Raw genomic sequence first — 26,200 nt, 5'->3', positions numbered from 1 at the left:
AATAGAGCATGTATTACTGCAGCTGTAGCCCATTATTTCTAATGACTCTAATTATTTCTTATGGTATCCATCTGACCAGCTATAAGATTTCACATTGAGCATAAAATTAGCCAATGTTACCACTGTGCCTGCTTACATCTCATACAATTGGTAAATTATGCTAGCAAGTAAATGTAGAGCTCCATCAATTTGCTGGTAATGAACCAGTATCTCAGGTTGAAATTTGTTTTCAGTTTTAACTCCCTTGTTTCAATGAAATCAATGGGATCACCCATTCGCAGGGACTTACACTTCTGACTCCATTATTTGTGTGTTATCTTAAATATATATCTGTTCATAGAAGAAAACACAATACTTTTCTCCCTATTAACTGGAAGTTAATTAGCTTTTACTGAATTGCAAAGAAACAACGTTTCCTTTCTAGTTCTAGAATGTTTTTAAACTTTTTTTGATTTGTCTTACCTGCGCTTGTATTGGAACAGAAGAAGTTTGGGAGGAGGAACAACGGGTTGGGTCTAGACTCACCTGGTGAAAAGCTCAACTGATCCTAAGTTCAAGCAAAGTCTTGTCATCTCCCAAAGAGCCAAAGGCTCTTCCCTGAGCTCTACTCCCCATCACTAGGTTTCCTTCCAGGAAGGCAACGCCATTTCACGAGAACAAAATGAGCTAAAATATGCAACAACAGAGAGCCTAATATAAAACAGGGAAGAGCGAAAAAGGGAGCTGGGTACATCGGAGTGAGAGGTTAAAATCCACATGGGAACATGCGCAATGTCTTTTTCCAAGATACCATGATTTTGACAAAACATGATGTACACAGCGCAGCACAAAAGCAGCAAGTACTGAGAGCTCACAAGAGATCATCACTAATAAGAAAAAATGTATCCTTCTTATTTATTACCTAGCATTGACATAAATCTCGTTTTCAATTACATTTTAATGAAACACACCAATTACTGTTTGAATGGGGACATCTGATTGCAGTCTCAATCAACAGAAATAAATCTTGCTTATGGAAGGTTTCCAGGATATTTTCTTTAGGAACATTAATTACAGAAGTAAACAAGGATATATTATTATCATGTCATCCAATTGTAAATCCTGCCTAACGCTGTAAATACTGTTTAGTTTGACAGCGTGGATCACCGTGAGGTTCCCAATGTTTATGCTGCAAATCTAATAAGTGACGATTCCAGTGCAGCCAGACTCTGAGGCAGATTTTTATGGCTGGTGGTCCAAAGCCTCATGTAATTCCTAATATGATCTAGCGGACAATGAAAGAAAATTCTTTCAGCTATCACCCACAAACCATGGTTAATTCCTAAGGAAAATCCAGTTAAACCTGTCAGAGACCTGACAGGAGCAGAGGTCTAACGATGCTTTATTGGAAATTAGAGCTTTCTAATTGAGCTACAGATAAGTCTGGTTCAAATGGCAAGGGGTGCAACAACGAGCTTCTCTGTATTTGGGCAACGCAGACTAAAGACATTTTGTACAAAGCTGAGTCAAGAGAAAGACAAAAAGGAGTTGAGAAAATAATATGAATTACCCTTGTGCTTGACATTGTTCATAAGCTTTAATATTTCCTCAGATAGGGAACTCAGTGAACGCCCTGCGTGAACAGACCTGCGTGGACTCCGCGAGTGCTGCAGTCCCCGACGGCCGAAGGAACGGGCGAGAGTGGGTGTTTGCGGGTACCTGTGTGCTTGCTCCATCCTCCCCTCCTGGTGCGCTGCAGCCATCCAGTCCTGACCATTTCTCCCTGCTCCAGGTCTGCTAATTCAATCTCAAGCGAATGCCTTACATCTCATTTTACAACTTTCCTTTTCTCTCTCCTTTTTTTTTTTTTAATATATATTTTTTTAATAGAGCTCTTACAGCCGCAATACAAAAAGAAGTGCTTAATCACAAGAAGTGTAATAGATCTGCGCTGGTTTTCTTAACTTCAGCTTAGTGCCAAACGAAACCGTTCGTATATTTTTCACCTAGTTTGAGCTGTGGATCCTGTGTTTGGTGAACTCTTCCCAAGCAGAGTCGATGCTAAAACAATACTCTCCTGACCATACAATGGAAATACCCCAATATCTCTTCAGAGACTGCAACGCTGGCAGGAGGACTAATGAGTAACAGGAGCTGCTTGAAATCATTACAAAGTCGGTCAAAGCCAGCACTAGGAAGATGCTCAGCTCATATTCAAAGGAGATTTGAGTGGGTCTAGACAAAGGAGGAACAGAGGCGTTTGTAGGCACAGGATCGACTTCCAGCACTAAGCAGGTGAGAACCAGCTTCCGTTTTCCTCTGAAAAAATTGTCCTTCCTCAGCAAGAGGAAGAGTTTGAGCACACAGATCCTCCCGCCACAGAGGAAATCCCCTGTTGCAGTCTCCCAGTACACTCTGCACTAACTGAGGCTTATTCAGAGCACTGAAAAGCAGTAAAACTAGAAAAACATGGACGAATCAAAATACAGTCGTAAATTCTTTGTGCTACCATGCTACAACATGGGAATTGCTGAAGGAGATGTAATTATGGAAAGTTGTCCTAAATGTTTTAGAGTTTGGGTTTGTTTTTTACTTTTTAAGTAATTTCTGGAATGGTTTACAAGAAGCCAAATATAGTATTTAGAAGATAAAAACAGAGATCAAACAGAAGGTATCAAATTAATCTAGGGAGAAAAATGTACCGTGTAATACTATTGAGATCGAGTTTCATTATGAACAGGAGAAGTGGTGAAGGGTGAAGACTGTCAAAGAAAAAAGTATGAGATTAATGTTTAACAAAGTGGAGGTATGGCTGAGAAAATTAAAATCATCTGGATAATTAAAAAATTCTGTTGCTTATAAATCAAGGTAGGAGATTATCATAGAAATTGGGAGATTGTAAAAAATGATGTGTGGTAAATACAGATGTGGTTTAAGGTGATGTGTTTAAGTGGCCAGGGAAGGGATTCGGGGATGCAAAATGAATTATTCCTATTTTAAGTGTAGAGATGACTGCAACTTCCCTCTCCTCACCCACTGGGTTGTGAGCAGATTGGTCTTGTTCCGAATGGCTACTGTGCCTGACAGACCCGCGCGGAGCGCCGCCCGCAGGACCACCTCCCTCCCGCTGCGCCCCATCTTTCAGCCTTAATTGATAAACCGGAACATCCAGAGTCGTTAGTGTGCCATGCGGTAGGAAACCTCCACCTAACACGGCCTGGCTGCGGCCAGCAGAAGATGCCGAGTGGCCGGGGGCCACAGCCTGAGCAGGCAACAGTGCCACCGTGCACCGCTGGGCAGAGGTGTCACCAGCCGAGAGCTCGGGCGTGATTAATAAACCATAGCAATTGTGGGTGGGACTGAGAAGATTCAGCCTGTGGAGTACAGCCCTGTATGCTAACGTAACCTCTGCCAGGAACCAGCCATACGAGGCACTACGAAATACAGAGTCAGCTCTGGCTGGAGGAAAATCCAAGGACAGATGTCCCTGCTCCTGGCACGATTGGCACCCGGACAGCAAATGACACGACCACAGAGGAGGCTGAGTGAGAGCTTTAACCAAGCCACAGCGCTGCTACTGGTGCCGCTAGCCGGAACTAAAGAGCCTGTAATTATTTTTATTACAAAAAAACCCCAACACCAAGCGTCTCTTGTCATGAGTTACGTAGTCTGGGTCAAAACTGGTCAAGTGATGGTCTGGAAATCGCTGCGTGCGCTAACCAGAGGGCTGGGAGCTGCAGCACGGCCGTGCCTCTGCTCCCGCCGACGGCAGCGTCCCTGCGCTCTCAGCAAAGTAACAGGCTCTGTACTCAGACATACCTCATTACTACCTAAACCACCTTCGGGGTTTGGTTTTTTTTTTGGCTTGTCTGCTGTACCTTGTTATGTAACTTACTGCAATAAAATAAACCAAATCGAAACAAAATAAAATCCTCTGCCTGTTGGGTGCATTAATGAGCACGCTCATTTCACACATGGAGAAAAATAATTACTTTTTATGTTACCATAATTGCCTAAACCACAAATGCATTTTTCAGAAACAGAGGCTGGGCTGGTGTAAGTTTCTAATTACAGGTTGAAAGCTTCTAATTAAAAGGCATAAATTGGAAGAAACCCTTTCAACCAGAATTACAGAAGAGGCTGTTAAGATTGGGTATTATCTTGACGTATTGTCACCAAGCCAGGGAGGAGAAAAAGAAATAGACGCAAAACATCGCAGCTCTTCCTCGGGGCCACTGACACCGCTTGCTACCTACTGTCTACCAAAGTGCTGCCACCAGGAACACGGAGGAGATGAACACATCACAACGCAGGTCTGTGAAGCCACCGAATTTCATAGCAACCCTGAGCCCCCGGAACGGGGAGAGGGACAGCTATACTGTAGCCTGGAGCCAAGGCTCAAATGGGCTTTTTCCTGAAGTTTATACTGGCTTCTGGCTGGCGGCAGGAGGACAAAAGCCATCTCAGTTGGCCTAAAACTGTAAAACCCAACGGAAAGTTGGGTACCCATGGTACTTGAGTCAGCTAAAATTTGCTAGATTAACCCATAAAATATCTGTGAACACAGATGTTATACAGTGCTCTACCTTGGGGCGACTTTCAGGTGCAGCCAGTGGTTGACCAGTGGGTCAATTTGGGCCAACTCTCCCCTACTTTCCTGGCTTGCTCTTCTCCTCTGGAAGAAGACTGCACCATACAAAAATTTTACCTTATTCCTCTGTTTTTCAGGGTGTTAACTAATCCTGCTGAACAGACCAGCCTGTCATCACTGACAGAGAAATCACTTTCTTGTGATAACCCAACGTTCTCAAACGAGAGGATTACTGGCAGGGGTGCGGTGCTATGCAAATACCGCTGTCCTTATCATCAGTAGTTTGCACGCAGTCTTCTACATCAGAACTGCTTTCCGAAGAGAAGAAATGTTGATCTAGATTTCCATTTTTAAATTCTTTTTGAAGTCTATCTGTCACGGGATTTCTACCTGCCATTTGGTCAGACATAAAGGAAAAGGGTCATGTAGGTTAAAATCTCACGTGGATAGCACAGAGGTTCAGCCTGCAGTGCTTTCTGCAGGGATGATTTACTTTGTCTCTTCTTCAGTGACTTAGTCTATTCCTTCTAAAAAGATCGGACTTAATAGTAAATCACTTACAATGAGAAATATAGAGCTAACAAAACTAAAAAGGATTTGAAATGGGAGAATATAAAACCTGCTGGAAAAAACGGTGTGTCTGTATGTATCATACCCTTGGTGGTGATATCCTTTGGAAACATGTACACACTTGCCTAAGTGGATCTGAAGAGCTTATTTAGCATGACAAATTGGCTACAACCTGATGGCTATTTCTGAAAACCCATTTATAGACCTTCAGACAGTCATACTCCTGTGGCATATCCATTCGCTGTACAGTCAATTTATAATGATTCCACCAAATTAAATCTTTATTAACAAACTTATTGACTCTGGCTTTGACTTTTTGTCCCCCCTTTTAATTAACTGCAGTAATGAGACAAGCAACATCCAATAAAACTGACCAAACATTTTGTTTAAAACCTGCGGTTTATTTCAGGCAGCTTCGCAAGAAATGAAGGCTGAATTGCTATTTGCTAAATGTCAATTTTCACTCTCTGTTGAACCTTTTCTGAAACTTGTCAACCACAAATCTGTAGTCATTTTTCCCCCTCTGATCAAGAGCTATATAGAGCACATAACCGGTTTTCAGTTACTTTTCATTTTTATGCAGAAGATGTACCATTTGCTGTCCCCAGTATACTTCACAAAATGGTCAACATGCATAAATTGTAAATCTAAAGGGATGCACGTGCCAGACTTGTGCCCTCTTTCACAGTCACAATTACACCAGCAATACGGTTGTATGTCTGCGTGCTAAACACCGCAGGAACGGCCCAAACGCCTCCAATCCACCCCGTTATTATGCAGCAATCCTCTTTTCCAATGTGCTGGGCTCCTGCTGAGAGCTGGGGAGATGTTTCACCCTCCAGACCACTTGTTCACAGCCTTGCTCCCTCATTAGAGGCACAATTCCTATTTCCAGCTGCAATTCCCTGCCCTGCCCCGCTGCCTGGCAGACACGCAGCAGCCTCACTTAACCACCAGTGCACACACGTCCTTCTAGAAGCATCTATGACCATGCACAGAGAAACAGGACTTGAAAAGAAACACCTTTTACATGGCCAAAACCATTGTCAATCATGAAATTTGACCTACTTTTCCCTATATTTATTACTATTTGCTAAAGCTGGGATAGCAAAGAGGGATCACAAAAGATGCTGTCTAGGTGAAGATACCGGCAGTGCCCAGGGTGATAACCAGTGCCTAGTCTGATTTGTGGATAAACCAGCCTGGAAGTCAGCTGCCCATTCCCGTATCAAACCTAGCTGAACCGAAACCTTGCCTTTTAGAAAGACAACCAATTTTTAATAAGCATCCACTGATGTAAGATTCCTCTCCATCCCCCCGTTATAGCACTGCTTTGTAACCTGTTCCGACAGTTTGGAAAATTTTTCTGTGTACAACTTACAATGTGCAACAGAGAAAAGAAATACGTGAAAACCAAACGCATCTCTGGAGAAACACCAAGACAAAGCCAAGGAAGGGACAAGACCGCTGAGGACAGAGACTGAGGCGGGGCCCAATGCTCCTCCGTGTGACCGGTTGCCACTCTGCAAGTGAGGAGTGTGGCAGGGCAACGGGAGGGATGGGGAGTATTTGAAGAAGTTAGCCTCAAAGCTCTTTGATCGTCTAGAACTGAGAACCTTACAGGTATTTGAGATTTCCAAATCATTTCTTGTTTTCAAATACGCAAAGGAAAATAGGTTGGGAAATGGTACAGGGAAGAAAACAAAGGGATTGCGTGGGTGGGTGGAAGGAGGAATGGAGCAGAGAGAGAAAGATATCGGGAAACAAAAAAAAACCCCTCCAACTTGCTGAAAAAGAGGGTACAGAGATTTCTCCAGAGGGACTACTTTAATTCTGGGAATAGGATGTTTTGAAAATTCTTAGCATCAATTTATCTTCAGCTAAAAATCAAACTGTTTTCTGTTTATCTTTTGCACATAATCACTCCTGAGGAAAACACAGGTTTTAAGGTAAGGCTTGGCAAGCTTTCAAGACACACGCTAGGTGATATTTTTTTCTTAACTAAAAGAGAGGCTGAGCGAGGTGGCGGCGATTCACCGTGTGCTGGGAGATGACCATATCGGCACGAACCCACCTCTGCGTAAGGCAGCTACATCCCTGTCCTGCTCCGCCTGGAACTGGTGGGAACTGGGAGTTACGAAGCGCTGCTGCTCACAGGCGCTGGTCTCTTGGCTCTGCTCCTGCTGCTTGATATATGCCACTGTGCTATCGCTGGCAGCCACGCTGTAGGTTGTGGACCTTGTTTGTTTTAAGGTATAGAAACCCGTTCTCCAGCTCCTTGGGTCAACCGCAGCAAAATGAGAAAAAGTTCATCGTTTCCTGCCTTCCGTGACGTTCCTTCTGTCTTTCGGTGGGCAAGTCTGCGTTTTGACTGTAATAACCTCCCTTATATGACTTTTTAGCAGATAACAAAGAGACAATTACAGCTGCTAATGGAAGAGGTCACATGGAGGTGAAATGAAATGGATTAAAAAGAAAATGAACTGATGTCAGAAAAGCCTCTGTACGACTCAGTGGCATAACCACTTCCTAGAACAGGTTTTTAGCTGGGAATTTCATTTCATTTTACTCTATTTTATTTTGATTTTGAAAAGTGAGGCAGGCAGGTAGGAGGACTGGCTCTGTGTTTGAAGCACTGGAATTCAATTTTCATCCCTGTGATGAACTGCCTTTGTGACCACGTGCGAGCGCATTCCGTGCGCCCTGGGTTTCCCGCAGTATAGCAGCGGTGGAGACGGCTCAGGGGGAGTAATTTGCCCCAACGCAGCAAATGATACAGGCAACTCTGTGCCGTGGATTTCTCCTAGCACCCAAAAACAACTCATCTGAAAACTTTCTCACAGCAGACTGCCACCTCCGCTGCAGAGCGTGGCCCTGAGTCGTCACCTCCGCAAGGAACTTCACCAGATGGCCTTGCGCGGTGGGAACGCCCCCAGGTACACAGAGGTAACCCCACTGACTTCTCAAGTACCACCTTTAAAAAAAGTCAATAGAGTTACCTTGGAAACCTAACATGGGAAAGGAAATTGGACCTTAAAATCAACCTTAATTCTTCCTTTGCATGGCCAAACAAAATAATAATAATAATGAAGAAACATTGCAAGAGAAAAAAATAATTGTGGTTATTTTACTGCCTTTGAAACCAACAACAATCACAGCAGTGAGGTGTAATTTATTTTCCTGGAATTCCTTGCTTTTTCTGAATTGCCTGCACCCTCATGGTGTCTCTCAGCAGTCACATTAACACTATATATTGATTGTCTGCTTGGCAGGCAGCAGGAGGGAAAACAAAACAGGCGAGAACTTAAACTCCGTTTGGGTTCCTCCAGTGCGTGTGGAATATGGACAATCCTCTGTGGGTGGTCACCACTGCTAAAACCTTCCCAGTGAAAATTAATAACATGGTCTTCATCTGTGTCAGTACCCAGAGCCACCACCGAGCCAGGCAGGGCAGAAGTTAGGGTATGTTTCCCCCCTTTTCTTTAGAATGCGGGTGTGTTCCTGTTTTTTTCAAGCAAAAAGTACGTGAGATGTCTTGATTTCTACCATTCAAGGCCGGCACTCTGCCAGGTTTCCAAATGTCACCTTCTTCCCGTAGACAGAGAAGTGCTACGTGCCAAGGCTGGCCTGTCACACCCCTAGCATGGGGAACACCAAAACTTCAGCATTCCTTGTAACACCCCCGTGTCCCAGCAGCCAGGAGTGCTTAACTCCGGTTCCAGAATAGCAAATCCAGTCCTCACTTTGTGGCCCCAAGGAAACGATGACATTCGTGTCACCTCCACGCACCACATTGAGGAGCCACGTTCAACACTGGACCTCCCAGTCCAAACCAGTACCACCGCCCACTTGTTAACGTTACCCAGTGTCAGTGCTGGGATACAACACTGCAATGAGTCAGCCTAACAGCTCACTTGTTTTGACATTGAATATCAAGCCTGCCATACAGAGCTCAGAGAAATCTCTGTATCTGTGTCACAGAAATACAGCAGAAAATTTCCTTCAGAGAAATTTCCTCAGTGGGGAGGAGGCACTCGAAGCTCCTGTCCCTTCTTTCCAAGACGTGTAAGTTACAGTCTCAACATTAATGACTCACAGATTTTCCCAATGTTTCCTTTCATTTTTCATAATCAGACTTCAAGGTTTCCCGGATATCAAAATACAACTTTTCAAGTTGGGTCCAAACATTGACCAAGACTTGGCTGCGATTTAGGAAGGTGAAGAACCAACAGCCCCAAACCCACGGCAGTACATCAACACGCCAGGGAAGTGTTTGATATTGTGAGCCCAAGGCTTCAAAATGGGAACTTTGGTGGTTTTAGAGCTGCTGCTCTAAAACACGTTCTCACGTCCATGCAACATCCCAGCAGCCCAGTTTATTGCAGCAGTGGACAGTTGTTTTTCAAAGCAATTTAGAAGCGGATGAGAGGCAATAGGAGTCAACCTGGCTTTTCTCCTGCCTCCGCCCCCACACTGCGGCACACGCCAGAAAGGCAATTTCAGCGTCCCGTGCCTGGCCTCCTTTTGTCTTGTTTGCTCAGGACACAGTAGGTGCAAGGACTCTCTCTTTTGCTGTCTACACAGCATTACGCACAGTAAGAACTCATTTCACCTACACCATTTAGGAACTAATCCTATGTAAGAAAATATTAGCCAAACATACTCTGGTTACCCAAACTCAATTAGCTGTGAATTGGAAGGGAAAATATTTAGAATTGGACCATTAAGAAAGACTGGACTTTTGTAAAGACGTTTACATGCCTGCTGGCCTGTTTTTAAATTTCTGGTGGTGCATCTTCCTGTGCCCACTGCAGGTGAAGGAGGTAACTGGGTGTTATCTCAAGCAGTATCTGCTGCTGGATCTTCTGGCCGAAACGATGTTTGTTCGTACATAACATACCCCTTTAACGCTCAAGGGAAGGAACCTATTGCATCCCCAGACTCAATAAAACACATACAATGGGACCATGAGTCCCATCACACAGGTCTCTCAACAGAACCTGACTCTGGCTTAAAGAGGAGGGCAGAAGGAGACAGCTGCCTCTTACAAAACTTGGAAATTGCAGAAGAATTACTTTTCTGTCCCTCAGATATTATTAAGTTCACTGCAGGTCTTCCCTCCATCTTACTCCAGTGACTCCCACAGCCCTCTTTTATCCTGTGTACTGCTATAGAGCAGGTCACCAGGTTTAAGCAACATTTGCTCTTACCCTAAAAACAAACTTTCGCAATTTTTGGTTTATAGGCGACGACAGTAACGGGAGTACCCAGGGCAGAACCACTGAAACCACACAACCAAGCCAGTATAGACATACTCCGCCACTTCAAAGGAGTTCAAACAACTCCATCCCAGCAGCGTTCGTGGTGGAGGAGGTGGGAGCTGCCCTCCCACAGCCTGCAGAGCCGAGCTCCCGCCGCGGGAATGCCTGCCCGGGGCTGCAGGGTACAGCTCCGGCCGCGGGGATGCGGAGTCAAACCGGGCGACAGGTTTTATCCAGAGATGCTGACTACACTCCTAGTACGCTTCTACAGATGACAGCACACAGAGTATCTTTATCTCCTCTAAAGGGTATCTTTTATAAAGCAGTCACATCCTGACAGTCATGCTGCTTTAACTTTACTGCTCTAGTTAGAGGCATGATGTGGGGAGAACTTAAAGAGATATAACTGGACAGGCCTGTTTTAATTGTTCCCACTAGACCTGTGCTCTGTGACCTTGGACATCTACAGAGCCATAAATATGAGCTTTGATTGCTGTTCCCATAGTGACTGGCAGGAAGAACACACTGGAGGGTGGACTAGGACTGCTTCAAGCAGGCAAGCAGCAACTGGAAATGATTAAGTTCAGAAGCTCTGGGGACACTAATGTCACTGCAGGCCAGCCAACCTGGAAGATAAACATTGCTGGGCACTGCGAAAATGATTTTTCTATTTGCTTTCCACTGAGGGAGTGAACTAGGCTATACTATAGGCACTGAGCTTGGCAAATGAGACCAGGAGCTCTTCTGAGGCAAATTTACCAGTTCTTTCTGCTGCTGGAGGTGTCAGAGCTACTAGCAGGGACTGTCACGTTTGTGCTGTGCACACTTACTGTTGAGGACCAGGAAGACCAGCCCCTGAGCTCAGTTAGAGCAGGCATGGCTGATGCACGGGGAACATTTCTCCCTGCAGCAACACACAGCGGGGGAGGCCAAATCACCCCACGCAAAGCCGCCAGGTGCCCGGGCTGTCCCTCTTCCAGTGCCAAAGCCAGCGTGGTTACCTCCATAGTGCTCTGCACTGTGCACCGAGGGCTGTCACAGGGTTTGGTGTGGAAATGGGAGACCTTTGGCATCCCACTCCAAAAGGGTAAGGACTTGGTGGATGCACTTGGGAAGGCGAATGTGGCTTGTCCTGCGACTGCGACATCCAGCTCTGGCTCCCACTGTGCTCGGTGCTGTGAGCACAGAAACAGAATCCAAACAGCTCTAAACTCTCCTATTTCAATCCAAGAAATGGTAGGGTTTCAGGAAAAGCGTAGAGACACGTGCTGGTGGCCTGAGTATATATAAAAGCAGCTCAGGAATATTTATATTAGCGGAGCGCACAGCAGGAAAAGCTGAGCTGTGCTAAAGGCAAAGCTGCCCGAGTATTTCTGAGTGACTTGCTCAAGAGCACGGCGTGGTGTGCTCGCTGGCCGCCCAGCCACACGCTGCTTCATTAACTCCCCGGCAACCAGGGCCTTACACAGCACAGAAGAATGGAATTTACACGTGGTCAAATCTAGCATCGCCCATAGATCACTCAAAGTTATAACCCTCAAAAACACAACAGCCTCACTGTCTCCATGAGTATATTAAGTTTTGGAACAGAAAATAGCTGTTCGACCATCCCGGATAAATCAGTACTTATTCAGATGGAAAGTAAGGTGGAATCTACCTGTCCATACACTTGGTACACTATCCAAAGTCTCTAATTCACATACATTAAACTCTTCACACTTTGTTATTGTGGTAACTTTAATGCCAAGAGAAAACAGATAAGCCAACAAAAGAAGAAGTACAAGGCACCACTTCTCCCTTACTACATATAGCACTTTTTCATACATGCATAGGTCTATGAAAAAAGCCATGGTAATTCTGACATGTTTTGAAGTCAAGATTTCACGGTCTTTTATGAGAAGTTTAGCGGCACGCCACAGGGAGACACCGTACTGTTCTCACACAATAACTGATCATCCCAGTCTCTGTGCCTCCAGCCTTCCACTGAAAGTAGATCTAATTTTTCAAGTAGTTGAGTCAGATTTGCAAAGTCTGCACATTCTTGTAGTGACCACGAGCACTTAAAGCATCAGCTTTTTTTTCCCCTAAGTTTAGTTCCTCTTTTTATTATTTTTTAACCAAGTAGAAAATGCCAGAATTGTCCAACATTCTTTTTCAAAATGACCAACTCATGACCCCTGATATTTATACAGTATGGACCACCATACTCCGAAAAAATCAAGCATTATAAAAGATGAATCTCTTAGGTGCTCAAATGTCTCAAGTTGCTTTTGGAAATATTGACTAATAATAATTATTGCCTGCTCTGCTTCACCATCAATCTCTCTTTGAGAAAGTGCAGCTCTTGAACTGTAGAAAATGACACTTCTAAGAAAAAAATTTGCATTTTTCTGACTGCAGCAAACCATATGGAGAGTGGCTGATGTGTCCTGATGGATAACACATATACTAGCAGCTTCCCAGAATCCTTATCTCTGAAAAGAAGGAAGCTCTGCAGAAGTGGCCTGGATAGCTCCATAAACCAGTGCCATTAATTCCTGACAGTTACTAAAAATTAAGGGATGGTCATTTTTAAGGATCGGTACTACCAATGTCTTGCAATCATTCTTTCAAGAGAGCCATAATCTCCATTTGAGGAGCAAGAGAACCATTATATGCAAGTATTCACTGGCTCTGCTGAAATTTCAGCCTCTTGAATGCTAATTTTGATATTCATCGCTCTAAGTAAATGCGCAGCCAAAGATGTTGCTTTGGTTTATGTCAAGTGTTTTTTTTTTTTTTTTTCCTCCCTGGAAATTCAACCCAAAAAATAGCATTCCATCTGTTGTAGAATCACTCAGTCCCACCGGCAGGTCAGCCAGTGCTGTAACCTGCCATAGTCTGGACTAGGAGAGGCAGACACTGAGGAAATTGTAGGTGCTTTGCTTCACTCAGACACAGAGAACTGGCATCTAGCTAGAGGAAAGCTTCCTCAAAGAGATGATTATGAAACCAACACTAGCTTTGGTATCGCACAGACATTCTGACATACTGCGTGAGTCAGAGAAACACTTTCAATGTGTATCTGAGCACCCGTGCCTGCAGAACTCCCGTTGCATTGACACCGATTCCCCTTTCAAGTCACATCAGTTCACAAGGTATGATGCAACATCATTGCAAATGTGCATGTATTTAGTAGAGGTTACAGCACATAATAAGCAGGCACCTTGAAATATATTTCAGCCTGTGACGGCAGGCAGAGTGACTGAATATATGTCAGAGGTTTATGATGAACTCTAAAGTGTCTTCATTTAAGAGGGAGCATCCTTTTTTATAGGCATCCTTTATTGCTTGATTTATTCTTTCTATCTGTAACTAACCTCTACACTCATAGATTTAGACTCCTGCTGTGATGTTGCTTGAATGCCATGCACCTCAGAGCTCTGCAAAATGTCCTGACAAAGTCATTGCTCGGTCCTCTCTCGCTGTTCAGGACAGTGCCAACGGACGGAGACATTAAACGATACCCTACTGCTCAACTGAGAACCCACAAAATCAACATATTTACTGGGTGGTTTAGAAAATCTGTCACATGCGAAGCAGGGAAGAGCAGGAAAGGACTAGGGGAGATTTAGTGTACCGTTTTCCACTCTCTTTAGCAGTATTGCCCTTCATGTTTTCAGCGAGACTTCATGGGAACTTTTTTTTGAACAAAGGCAAAGCAATGCCCACAGGATTCAGGCTATTAATACTAACACCAAAACCGCATTGGTACTCCCACGTTACCAAAGGTCCTGTACTTCAAAAAGTATTAGTGAATTAAGCCACGCAGTGTGCTGTACACCTAAAGGTTTGGATTTGGCCAGGAGCAGAAATGCATTGCCCAAATCTCCCGGCACCGTACGGTCGGGACTGGCTTTTTCCACTGTGCTCCCAGCACAGCTCCCTCTGCCCCGCGGGAACAGGAATTGATTATCTGATACTGAGAGGTCTGGAGGCTTTAGATAGAAAGGAACGGCAATTACAAAGGACTTAATTTTTTTGTACCTTAAAAGGCTCCGTCAGAAATGTCATTTGGAATTAATTAGAAGTGTATAAACAAGAAAAAAGCATGTTGAAGTCAAGTAGTTTTTAACCCAGGGAACTCCGGGTTTCAACCGCTGGCTGAAAGCTCGGGACAAGTTTCTCCGTGATTTCCAGGTGATTCTTCTGGCAACACTTGGGTTTCCAAAGTGAAGTTATTCAGGTTTTTAAAAAAGCTTCCATCTTTAGACACAGCTTCTCAGCCGATTCTTGTAAGATATCCTGTTTTTCTAAAGAGACTTTTATTGCAATGTGAATTTATTACAAACCATTTCACATGCACACACTTTCAATCATACCTTGTGGGTCATAAGAGAGAGAATTTAATTTCAGAAACTTTAGGAAGCAATAATAATCTTTAACCTCTCGTATTGCACAAGAAGATACTGCATATTTCCTATCAAAATGAACAGCTCTAATAACCTCCCATTAATATCCATTTATATTTATTACTCCTTCATTAAAGTTAAGACACCAAATCCTTAATAAAAAAAATTAAATTGACATTTTACTTTACTTCTTTCTCTGTCTTTTAAAATGTTAATACTTAAGGAAGTGGACAGGACATGACATATTTTTATCACTGCCACACAGTTCAGCACTAGCAGCATAAACCCTTTGTGTCTTGCTTTTTGCCCTTATTACATCAAATATAAGCAGATTTTCTGTGAGTTCACTGGCAGGGAACATCTCCTTACAGCAGCACATCCCCTCATTATCCAGCCCTCTCAGCTGTTCTCAGCCTCACCAGGAGGCCATTTCCCCTCTGCTTTACAACCTCTTTTATGATCCTGGATGGCCTAAGTTTGGGGTTTTTTTTGGTTTACTTTTGTGCTTGATTCCCCCGTGCCACTTTATGACACATCCTCAGCCAGCCTTCCCACAACCATCCTTAATGACATGAAACCAGGCAAAGAGGGAAAGAATGTGTTTTTCTTTTTGTGTTGTGAAAAGAAAGAGATAACTCATGAACTGAGGAACTGAAGTCAGCTCAACGTGAGAAACAGAGATTGCAGCTGAGTTTCAGCTGCCAAAAGAGCTGCCAGGAGGGTCCCAAGAGCCCGACACCCGTCCGTGTTAGCCTAACCTGGGGGGGAAGCTCTTCTCCTTCTGCAGCCCCACACCATGGGAGATGTGCTCCTCCTCTCCAGAGAACCAAGCTGTGATTTCTGAACGTGCTTTTTCAGGCTTCCTTGGAGCTGCTCACCTGCTTTTTGTCTATTACTGGGTTGAAATCACATTTCTGCTTCCTCATCTCCTGCATGGCCCCGAAGCCACGCGACACCGTGTGAAACACACGATTATAAGTTTGTCTTCTGCTATCCAAGGACACAATGTCCTCGTGCAGCTGAAACATGGCATTGTTTTACTTGCCAGCAAAGCCCTGTGCATGCACCGAGGTACGTATTTATAGCAGCCACCTCTGCAGAAAGACGAAATGGTGGCTGCCACTTTGCCTTTCGAACCAGGATCCTCCACCTCTAATACGGTGCTTTCACATGTTTGGCTTCAAAAAACTGCTGCTTTTTCAGTGAGTCCCTCCAACGCCAACTCAGATGGGAACCCGAGCAGGGGACGGGGCAACTTCAGAAGTGTCAGCAGAATCTGGAAATGAGGTGGTGAAGTCCACGGCCTCTCAACGTTACTAAGATGGAGAAGAGAAAGGGGAACCACCTGCCAGCTTCTGCATTTCCATTTCCTCCCTTCATGGAACACGAGTGAGCACAAGGTGCAAGACCGACACAAGGTCACCGACCGTATCCCCCCCATGGCAGCACGCAGCGAATGCTCACATACTAATAATATATTATTATCCTTCTAAATGAAGTAGAGACCGGAGGAGCAGCTATGGGTTGTGCAGGGCTTGGTCCCCAAAGAGGGTCACAGGTTTGACTGCTGAGTCATATTTATCATGGAAAGGTTTGGGCTGGAAGGGACCTTAAAGACCATCTTGTTCCACCCCCCTGCCCTGGGCAGGGACACCTCCGACTAGCCCAGGTTGCTCCAAGCCCCGTCCAGCCTGGCCTTGAACCCCTCCAGGGATGTATTTAGAAAGGTGTTCTCATTAGCCACGTGCTGCCTCCACATGGAGAGGCAGAGCTGAGTCCAAACACCACTCAAGAGCAGGGAGTGACATTCCCTTAGAATGAACTCAGCAACGCTACTTGGTCGGAAATGATTACTATTCAAAACAGCCCGAGGTGCCACAATAACCCACGGGATAAATCCATGCTGCAAAATACACGTGAGGAGTAGAGCAGCAGCAGCCACCGCACATTAAAAAGATAAAATCAATTCAAGTCATGGGGAAACGACATAGCTACTCCTGTTTGGCCTAGAGAAAACAACTGTATTCCACAGGAAACATAAATTCAGAATAAAGATTCTGTAGGCACAGTGAATATGATTTCTCATAGTAAGTATACAAAGCGCTGCTTTCAAAAGAGAGAATCTCATTACAGTTATGGACACATTTTTCTCCTCTCTTTAATAGGGTTATGCAACAGCTATTGATTCCTGACTATGGTCTGAAGTACAATTAATGTATTTTAAGTGTCCTTTTTAATCACAGTGGACTTCTATAGCCCAAAGTACCTCGCTCGCACTAAATAAGAAGTATTCTTGCCTTGATACAGCCAAATCCTCCGGCATCAGCAGACGGCAGTAGGAAAAAAAACCCCAGGAAAGTCCTCACTTGGGCAGGAAAGCGTCTCAACTGTCCTTCCCTATTTTGTACCAAGTCCATGAGAAGTTTGTGTTAAACGCTTGGTTTTAAGCAAGCTGGTTCATTAACTGCTGCTTTTCAGCAGGCGAAACCCCGGCTGCGGTCCCCGTGCTGGGCTGTGCCCGGCCGCGGCGCGCGAGCTCCCAGGCTCGCCTGCCAAGTCTTTGCAGGGACACGGTCCTTCCTTAAAAGCAGGTACCAAGTGCTGAGTAAGGCCAAGATTTTTATTTTACCCGCTTTGCTCTTTGCTTCGGGTTTTAGAAATGCTTCATACATAGCTGGAGAGAAGTATAAAGGGATAGAGCGAAATATTAAAGAAACCCATGCATTTTTCTACCCAAAAGCAAACATAGTCCTCAGTGGATTACATTCCTCTCATTTCTTTAAGATAAGAACAGTGTTCAAAGGAAAATCTCCTTCTCTTCTGAGCTATTCAGTCATTTTGAACACGATTACATCCTAAATATCACAGTATTTGCAAAGGATTGGGATCACAGCGATAGGTGGGGTAAGGTGTTTTCCTTGACACCTTTCTATTTACTTCTGTATTTCACGCTCAGTATCCTCGGTACAAATAGCTCTATCTCAAGTACAAATGTTACGATAAAACAATGGCTTTTGAGCGCCTTGCAGAGCATTACAAATGCCGCGTCCCAGACCAGCACACCAACTGACTCACGGTGCGGCGTCCCCCCGCTACCCCGCGTCCCAGCAGCACCGGGCAGGCGCTGCTGCAGGGCCAACTAGCACCTTGCCCAGCCTGCACTGAAAGAAGCGCGGGTTAGCCTGCCCTTCTCTCTGGCCAGTCGCCTAATGATTGCTTTTAGGACACTTATGGCTGCAGGTAGTCAATAACCTGCAGAACCTTAGAGTTGACACCCCAACAAATGGTCCCTCGAGCCTGCCTCCCAGGGCACGAGCACTGAGGTATGTCACTCAAGAACACGGCCGCTCTCCTTAATCATTACCAAAATGTAAATGAAAGACACCACCTTCTATAAACATCTGCATTCTAGAGGCTAAAGGGTATTTTTATCATTTTCTGTAAGACCTTTCAAAAAATACCACCTCGGGGAGCAGACTAACCTACTACACAGATACATCATGTTAGATGTGTCACCACAGCCTTTTAATCAGTGCACAGTCAATATTCTGTATTATATGAATAACTAATTAGTTTCGCAACTTATTTCCACAGATGTCATTGCAAAATCTATCCGAGGGATGTCATCTGCACTTGAGAGAAGGACAAGCATTGTAATTAAGTATTAAGGCATTTCACCAGTGTTTGTCTGCCATGGAGTGTGAAATGGCCATAATTCACATTTTTAAGACCTTGCATTTATTAGCATCTATTTTCTACTCAAGGTTAGCGGTGTGCTGCACAGAGAGTTAAAAAAAGCAAAAAAGCTCACATTTTTGTTATTCAAATGGATATATGTGCATGTCTGACTGTACAGATCGGTCACACCGACAGGGTTTCTCTCAAGTCCCAGAGGACTTCTGGCTCGTACACCTTTGTGAGCGGCACTCGAAGGTTAGATGAATGCTCTGATTATGGAGCAAGCGACATTCTGCTGTTGAAAGCTAATGACAATCCTGGGCGCAACGCACCTAGGCAGGATACAGATCTTGTGTACAAGAAAGATATTCAATCTGAGATAACGGTCAGGATGGGTGATTAATATCTCCCAGAAAAAGGCTTTGTTTGCATTAGGAAACCCCTACAGAATAAATGCAGAGAGAGAATAATGAACCAGGCTGTTGGATTTTATTCAGGACCCAGGAAAAGTTAAATTGGTCTCTGTCTGGAGCCGCTGCTCCAGTTGCAATTATGCTGCTTAATTATATGCAGAAGAGGAGTCCTGCGTAACCTCCCACCAACCACCAAATGTGAGGCACATTTCCACTGCTCTCTGTCCCATAGGCTGTGCCACTGACGGTGGGACTGGATATCTGATGGTTGGGCTAGATGATCTGAAAGGTCCCTTCCAACCTAGACAATTTTATGATTCTACGATTTGTCAGTAGTTTCATTTAGAAATCTGTCCCCTTACCTCCCTTATTGCCACTCCTGTTTTCACTTGAAGTGCCACGTAGCTCTCGCACCCACACGTTCCTGCAGCATAGGGGACACGAGGACACCTGGGAAGAGCCATGCACCCCACTGAAGGCTGCTCAACCACAAATTCCCACTGCTTTGTCTTCCTTCCCTAGCTTGAGCCCATCTCATTTTTCACTTCAGCAGTATACTGCGTTCCAGACACCTTCCTGCCAAGCTCCCCTTCCTGCCAAGCCTGCTTTCACCGACCATCAGCCCTCTTTGACGAGGATCTGCCCGTCTACAGACAGATGCTATTAGCAGCACTGTGAACAGGGTAGGGCCACGATTTATCCAGCTGGGATAAATCAGCAAAGCTCCGTCAATGCCTCTGCCATTTCCCCGGCATGTGCTTCCTGAGCATCTCATCCAAATCTGTGCTTCACCTGCTGAAGACAGGGAAGGAAAGGGCACCAAGGGCTTGGTGCTGGGTGTGAAAGAGATGAAGGCCATTAAGAGAAGATTTGCTGGAGTAAGGGAAGAGAACAGCAACCCCCCTCTCCGCCTTTTTGCAATAGAAATACTTTAACAGATGGGAAGCCCCAGCAATCAACTGCCTCCTTAACTCCGAGCCTGATATCCAATGGTGTAAACAGATCTTAATACACTGCCCACAAGAAGCCTATGGAAAGACTGCCTTTGATATGGGAGGGCCCTGGCTTGTCTTCTATAATAGATGAACAGACAGCAGCTTTGAAGGGATGTCAACAGGAGGAAAGGCTAAAACAAAGTAGCTGTGGCTGTGAAATCAGTGTGAATTCTGCTCTGAGAAAGCTTCATCCAACAGCAAGCATTTCAGGAAGCCTTAGCTGTCATTGGGAAATTGTTAGGTCAGATGCGGTCTCCTAGATTAGAAAATGGAGAGTGACGAGGACCTCTGTCATTGAAAAGAAACTCATCAATGTCCACTTAAATTAGCTTGAAGTTCAGAAAGCAGGAACCTGTTATCTCATTTTAGCTGTATGCTAATAGGTATGTGTTGACTTCCACGGAGACAGTCATATAAATCCAACCCATCTGTGTCATATGAAAATAGTTATACTTGTTTCAAGTGGAAGGCAAAGCTCATCCCAAGGCAAAAGTCTCTTGTCTTTTAAGCTGGTAGGACTACCAAAATTATTGGAATTGCACTGGCGTAACAGAGAAAAGAATTGCATCCCTTCTGGTAAATCAATCAGAAAATAACACCAGGTAGATACGAGGCTACACTGGCCATTTTCCCCTCGCTGACACCGCACAGGAATCCCCACGTGTTTGCTGTAAACCGAACAGTGTTTCAATATCAAACACTAGTCTTCATAAACGACTTCCATTTCCCACCAATTACGTCCTCTTTCATACCTTTCTTTTTTTGCATTTCCTCTAATCTTTATTCTCTTAATCTTTATTAATGTAACGGGTTTTAGACAGAAACATTATTTGTGTTTGTGCTTATTGAAAATGTCTCTGCTGCCTTGTGAAACACAGCTGAGAGAAACCTCAATGCGGTAAGAATTATTGTTTTGCAAAACGAGTATTGTTACATTAGCTGAGCACCGTATTTAAATTGCTTTTTGTTACAATAGGTCTCACTTGGACTATTTGGATAGTTCAGTACAGTACATGGTAAGGCAGAATTGCGCTAATAAAATCAAGCTGCAAGTACATTTCATCTGCCATTTGGTACTTCCAGTGCTTCATAATTAACTTTGGTCAAAAATTACCCTTTCAAGCCCAAGGGATTAATTCTCCCTTAACTATATTTGTACATTACAGGAAAAACAGTCATCCCTTCGTTTCCTGGTCTTGGATGAGCAGTTTACTGCATTTTTACCCTACAATAATTGTGGATGAATTCCAGGTGTGTGCTTGCCCCTCATGGAGTGCATTTCATGCAGTCTGATTCCTTTTTATTTAACTCTGGGAGCGAAAATGCCCTAAACCAGGTTTCTGTGCTCCGGGTGCCCCTGCCCAGCGCGACCTGGACACTGGGGAGGTCCTTATGCTCGCTCTGAGCTCAGGGACCGCGATGGATGCTATAACACAGTGCCCACCACGCACACACCCTCCCAGCTTCCAGAACTTAGCAGTTTTACAACATCCTCCTGATATTTTTTTTTCTTATATTGGATCACCCACCTTTTAATCCCCTCCCCTCAAATTATTTCCCTTCTTCCTTGCTCATTGGCTCGTCTAGCCTTCATCCCTCACCTTGGAAGAGTGCTGATCTTGCGTTTGTTGGACAACATCTGTTAGCCTCCTTGGCATATATTTGCCTTTTGGAAGAAGATAAATAGAGAAAGGCAAGTGATTCCTGCCAGTGTCAAGGAGATGCTCTCAAGACAGGCTCTTGCCAAGTTACTTGGGTGCTGCTAAAATAATCCAGTGAGAAAAGATCATCTTGAATTCAACTTTTATACATAGGCAATCACATTTCCTTATGTCAAAGACGCCAACCTGCATTGAAAAGAGTCAGTGCAGATGAGTACAAATATTTCAATGTCCAAACAAATCTCTCAAGCCCTCTCCCTAAACTATTTTGGGATGATACTGAATGGCAATGTTAAACATTCCAAGAATTTGAAAATATTTTGAATTTGTTTGCTTTTCTTTTTACTGTTTTTGATCAGTTTAGAGCCCAATAAACAACTACCAAAACTTTCAAGAGTCTAAAATTACTTTAAATAAGTAAAAACATTGAACTGTTCACAGAAATACATCGAATAGTCTTTCAACCATCCATAGTTCTCAGGTCATTATTAAAGAATGTTCTACATCCCAAATAGGAAACATGAACCCTCAATAACTCCCTGCACTAAACAAGACATTTATGAGCTCTAGCTTTTCTACTACAACTGATACTGGGCTGAACAGGACTCTTGTTTTAGGACACATGAGTTTCTCTGCAACATGGAAGAACATCTCCTGAGAAGACTCAGCAGCAAAGTCCAGACCTGGGCCAAAGGAGCACCAAACCAATTTTTGCAGCTGTGTGGCTCTCTGACAGGCTTAGCTTGTGAGGAAAAAGCTCTGCACGTACTGCCACCTGAGTTTCCTCAACCTAAACGACTGCAGACAAGTGTGTTTTAAAAAGGGCACTCAGAAAAGAGGATCACCCCTTGCCTGTTCTCCAGGATGGCGACCACGTTGTAGAGCAGCCAGTTACAAATAAATGAATTAGGCTATATGAACCCAAGACCGTTTGTCAGCTAAACGGGGACAGAAAGTCTGTTGAGAACGTGTGCGCCACCACTCAAAGCGTGTCAGTCTTTGTGACACATGGGCATGACTGGAGGCCTTTGGGAGGTGGGAGGAAAAGAAGGAAAGAAATAGAGATGAGTGGCACGATGGCGTACAGCCTATCTTGCTGGGGAAATCAGGCTGTCTGGTAAGGAGGGGAGGGAGGGAAAGAAGACATACAGATGGTCTGACTCCCAGTGGTGACAGGAGCAGTTGGTCTCCTCTTTCTGGTAGTGACAGTTGCTGTCACCTTATTCTGAAGTCTCCTAAAGAAGAAGTGGGAGTCAGTATGGTACCGAAAAGAGCAAATGGGTAAATCACGTAACTAATGGTAACCATTTGGTCTTAGAAGAGTGATGGAGGTTGGCGGTGTCTGGCAACAGCCTGTGATAGCTGAATGTGCACTTTCCCACCCCGCGAACTTCCGCCTAAGGAGGAAAGAAAGTTTGCACTATTTAATACAGAAAAAAAGGTCCTTTAGAGTCAAACCGGCTACTGAGTGCATGTTTACAATGCTGCTTTTCTAGCAGTGTGTGACAGCTTGGGACCCACAGGCTGCCATCGCATTCAGTCCCCTTTCACTGCAGCATCTTTTTAAATAGGCCAAAAGGACACCTTATGCACACACATTGCCATCAAAATAGGAAGGTGCCAAAAGATGTCCCCCCAGAGTAAGATTATTTCCTCTGTGAACTCTGTACTGCACCCAAAAGGCACCATTTTACCTAAGAAACAGCCAGCGCTCCAACATATAGAGAGAGAAACGGATGGTTCTCGGTTTGGGGAGGAATAAAGCGTTTGCTCTTGGGAAACCTTGCTTTGTCAAAACAGTGCTACCATGGGCTCTTTTCTTCTCAGAGCAGTGGAAAAAACATTTATTTTTGCCAAGATAAAATTTTCAGAACCGCACAAAATGTTTTAGAACCCTGTGGGACTTGTTTTTTTTCAAAGTAAATACTAGTCAATGATTATCCCTTAAAAAAAAAAGAAAATGAAAAAAAACCCACCAGGTTTTTACAGGATTTGTTTCACCCGGTCCACTAATTTCAAAGAAAGTCAGTTATCTAACAGCTCTCTACATAAAACAAGTGAAATAACAACATGAATTTAAAGCAGATCAAATATACCGAATCAACCCCTCGCATGGATACTGCCATTAATTCATTTCAATTTCATTTAGCTTAATTCTCTTTGGAACAGAAGCATACTCAATCCAATTAAGGCCATTTTAATTCACATTTGTCCCCTCTAATATGACACCCTATACTTATTTGGATTAAGTTCCCCTCCCATGTTTAGAAAAATCCTAAGTAACCAGAAACGTGGACCTAAAATCTTGCCTTTCTCTTGCACTACTAAAAATGGAACCTGGTTTTGTAAGTTATTTAGACGCTGTTGGATAATTTAACCATGATCTTGATTTTTTTTTTCGGGGTTTGTTCCCCCCCCCCCCCCCCCCGAAAGTATCAGTGAAAACAGGCTGTGCCAGAAAGCCTTTCTCACCTGAACCTCCCCTACAAATCCATCCCCCCGCTGGCTGCTCCATTTGTGTGCTCTGCTGAAGAACTGGAGGGTGCGTGTGCTCGGCACCACCGCGCCCTGCCCTCCTGGGGCTCCTTCCACCACAGCAGACCCTGGAGCTGCCCTGGCAGCTGCACACGAAGCTGAACAAAGACCCTGTTTCCTCTTTTTTTTAAAGGAAGTATACCAAGATTGGGAAAACCACAAGGCAGGGTTAAAGTCGCTGCATGGAGAAAGAGAACAAACTTTCATAACAAACTGAATCGCGCCATCACTGCACTTGTTGTCTGACATCTGATCCCCAGAGAGCAAAATGGGAACAATTAGAGTGTTTCCAGAGAGAAACCGAAAGATAGCAATAGACCCAAGGGAAGGCAGCCAGGATATTCTTCATCTTCCACGGTCATCTAGCGAGGCCATAACTATCCCCAGTACCAGAGCAGAGAGAGTTAATGAGAGGTCCTCTCCCGCCTCGGTGCATCCGCAGTAAATCTGCAGCGCCCCTGCACAACTTCAGCTGCCTGAAGATTGCTTCATCCCCAGCAGTTTCCAGAAAAGGAGAGTTTGCAACCCAAGACCTAAGGACAAGATGTCCTTCTGGAGATTTTTTTCACCTCTTCTCTAACTCTCTTTTGCTAAGGAAGGATAATTAGAGCATTGATGGCAAACCCCTACAGCCCTCTTGGTCAGAAGATATCAGGAGATTCAGTCAATAATTTATTAGGCCATATGATTAGTCTCTTTTCAGAGACTAGTCATCCAAACTAACCTGTAGTGCCACGCTTTTTTTTTTTTTTTTTTTTAAATAAACATAATGCCCAACATTAGCTTGAGGGTAAAGCTGGTTCTCTGTAGCTTTGCTGTTTATTCCCTCCTGATATATTGCTGTCAGCAAGCGGCATCTCTGCGAGTGTCAGCAGTCACATGCACGCACAGCTAGACCCTGTGTAGATCGGGGGGGTTTGCAATTCTGCAAGACAGATAATGCCGGCGAGTATTATCCTTTTGCCTGCTGCTACTCCCTGTGATTCAGCACGGACTCCTGTACCTCCCTACACAACCAGAAAAAGATTTCTCCACTTTTAACAAATACTGAGCCCAGGGTATGCAGAGCATGTTGCAGAGGAGGAACGATGCTCTCATGACCCGTGATTGCCTTTAGCTCGGTCATATTACATGTAAACATGGCAGGGCCCTTCTCTTCCATGGCATCCTCTCGGTGATGCCTTCCAAGGTGAATCCCCAAGCTCTTATGCAAAAGCAGAAATGATGCCCAGCAGAACGCGCAACTCCAACAAGGCGCCACTGAGTTACCGTTAAACCATATTCCAAAGTTTACCTTAGTTCCTTGAAGGGGTCTGCCCTGACATTGGGAGTTTCTATAGATTTAGGGAACACTGTGCCTTCTGCTCCTGAAATCACAAAACAAAACAGAAGACAAATTGTAAACATTATAAGCTGTTATCAGGGGAGTGATTGTCAAATCATACCTAGGTGCAATTTAACCCGTTGCCTAACCCCATTCCTCTCTTGCACACATCCCTTCTGTCCCCAGGAAAAGCCAGACCTTGATCATCTGAAATTGGCTGCCTTGATTACAACCAGGATTTGCCTTTAAACTGCGCTTCTGGCCGTAAAAGCAGCTGATTGCACCCCGACTGTGGGAAGAGTTTGCTGACCCAACTGATGCAGGGAGCTTGGAAAAGACACCCCCTTGGTAACCAGGCATCTAATCCAGCTACGCTCCTCATTAATGAACCTGGGTGCATGTCATGACATTAATTCTTTTGCTGGGCTCTGAGAGATACTGGAAGAAGAAACCCGAATTTTGGCTCGATCACTGCAGGTGCCTCTCCGGCCAGGCTGTGCTCCTGCCTGGGGACGAGGAGGGAGGTGTCCGCCTGATGAAACGCAGCACAAGCCGGCAGCAGAGTCTGCTCTAGTCCCAGCCTGGCCACCAGCTCGATGTGTGACCCAGAAGTCATTTAACTACTGCTTATGTCCCCCTTCTCTTAGAGATGGTGGGGAAGGCAGCACCATCCCCACTTGCTGACTGTTTTTAGATCGCAAGCTGTCAACTGCTAGGTCATACAAACAGCTTGCCTGAGGTTCAGGCCACTGCAACCCTCAAACCTCTTCCATGGCCACCTGCATAGCCCGGGTTGGGCCAT

At 44.6% G+C, this 26,200-nt stretch overlaps 1 protein-coding gene across 18 annotated transcripts in view; it reads right to left on the bottom strand.

The window, feature by feature from the left end:
• The window catches only part of SGCD (sarcoglycan delta), a 354,229-nt gene that overhangs the window by 16,082 nt on the left and 311,947 nt on the right, over positions 1-26,200 (bottom strand). For all 18 annotated transcript variants that reach the window (XM_074604512.1, XM_074604497.1, XM_074604504.1 and 15 more), the window contains one exon: positions 25,369-25,441. In XM_074604512.1, the coding sequence (XP_074460613.1) occupies positions 25,369-25,441 (73 nt within the window). The remainder of the gene's footprint in view (positions 1-25,368; positions 25,442-26,200) is intronic.

This window comes from Larus michahellis, chromosome 11 (assembly GCF_964199755.1).
Source record: "Larus michahellis chromosome 11, bLarMic1.1, whole genome shotgun sequence".
NCBI classification, from domain to species: domain Eukaryota; kingdom Metazoa; phylum Chordata; class Aves; order Charadriiformes; family Laridae; genus Larus; species Larus michahellis.
The sequence above is the reverse complement of the archived record's forward strand: the minus strand, read 5'-3'. Positions and strand labels throughout refer to the sequence as shown.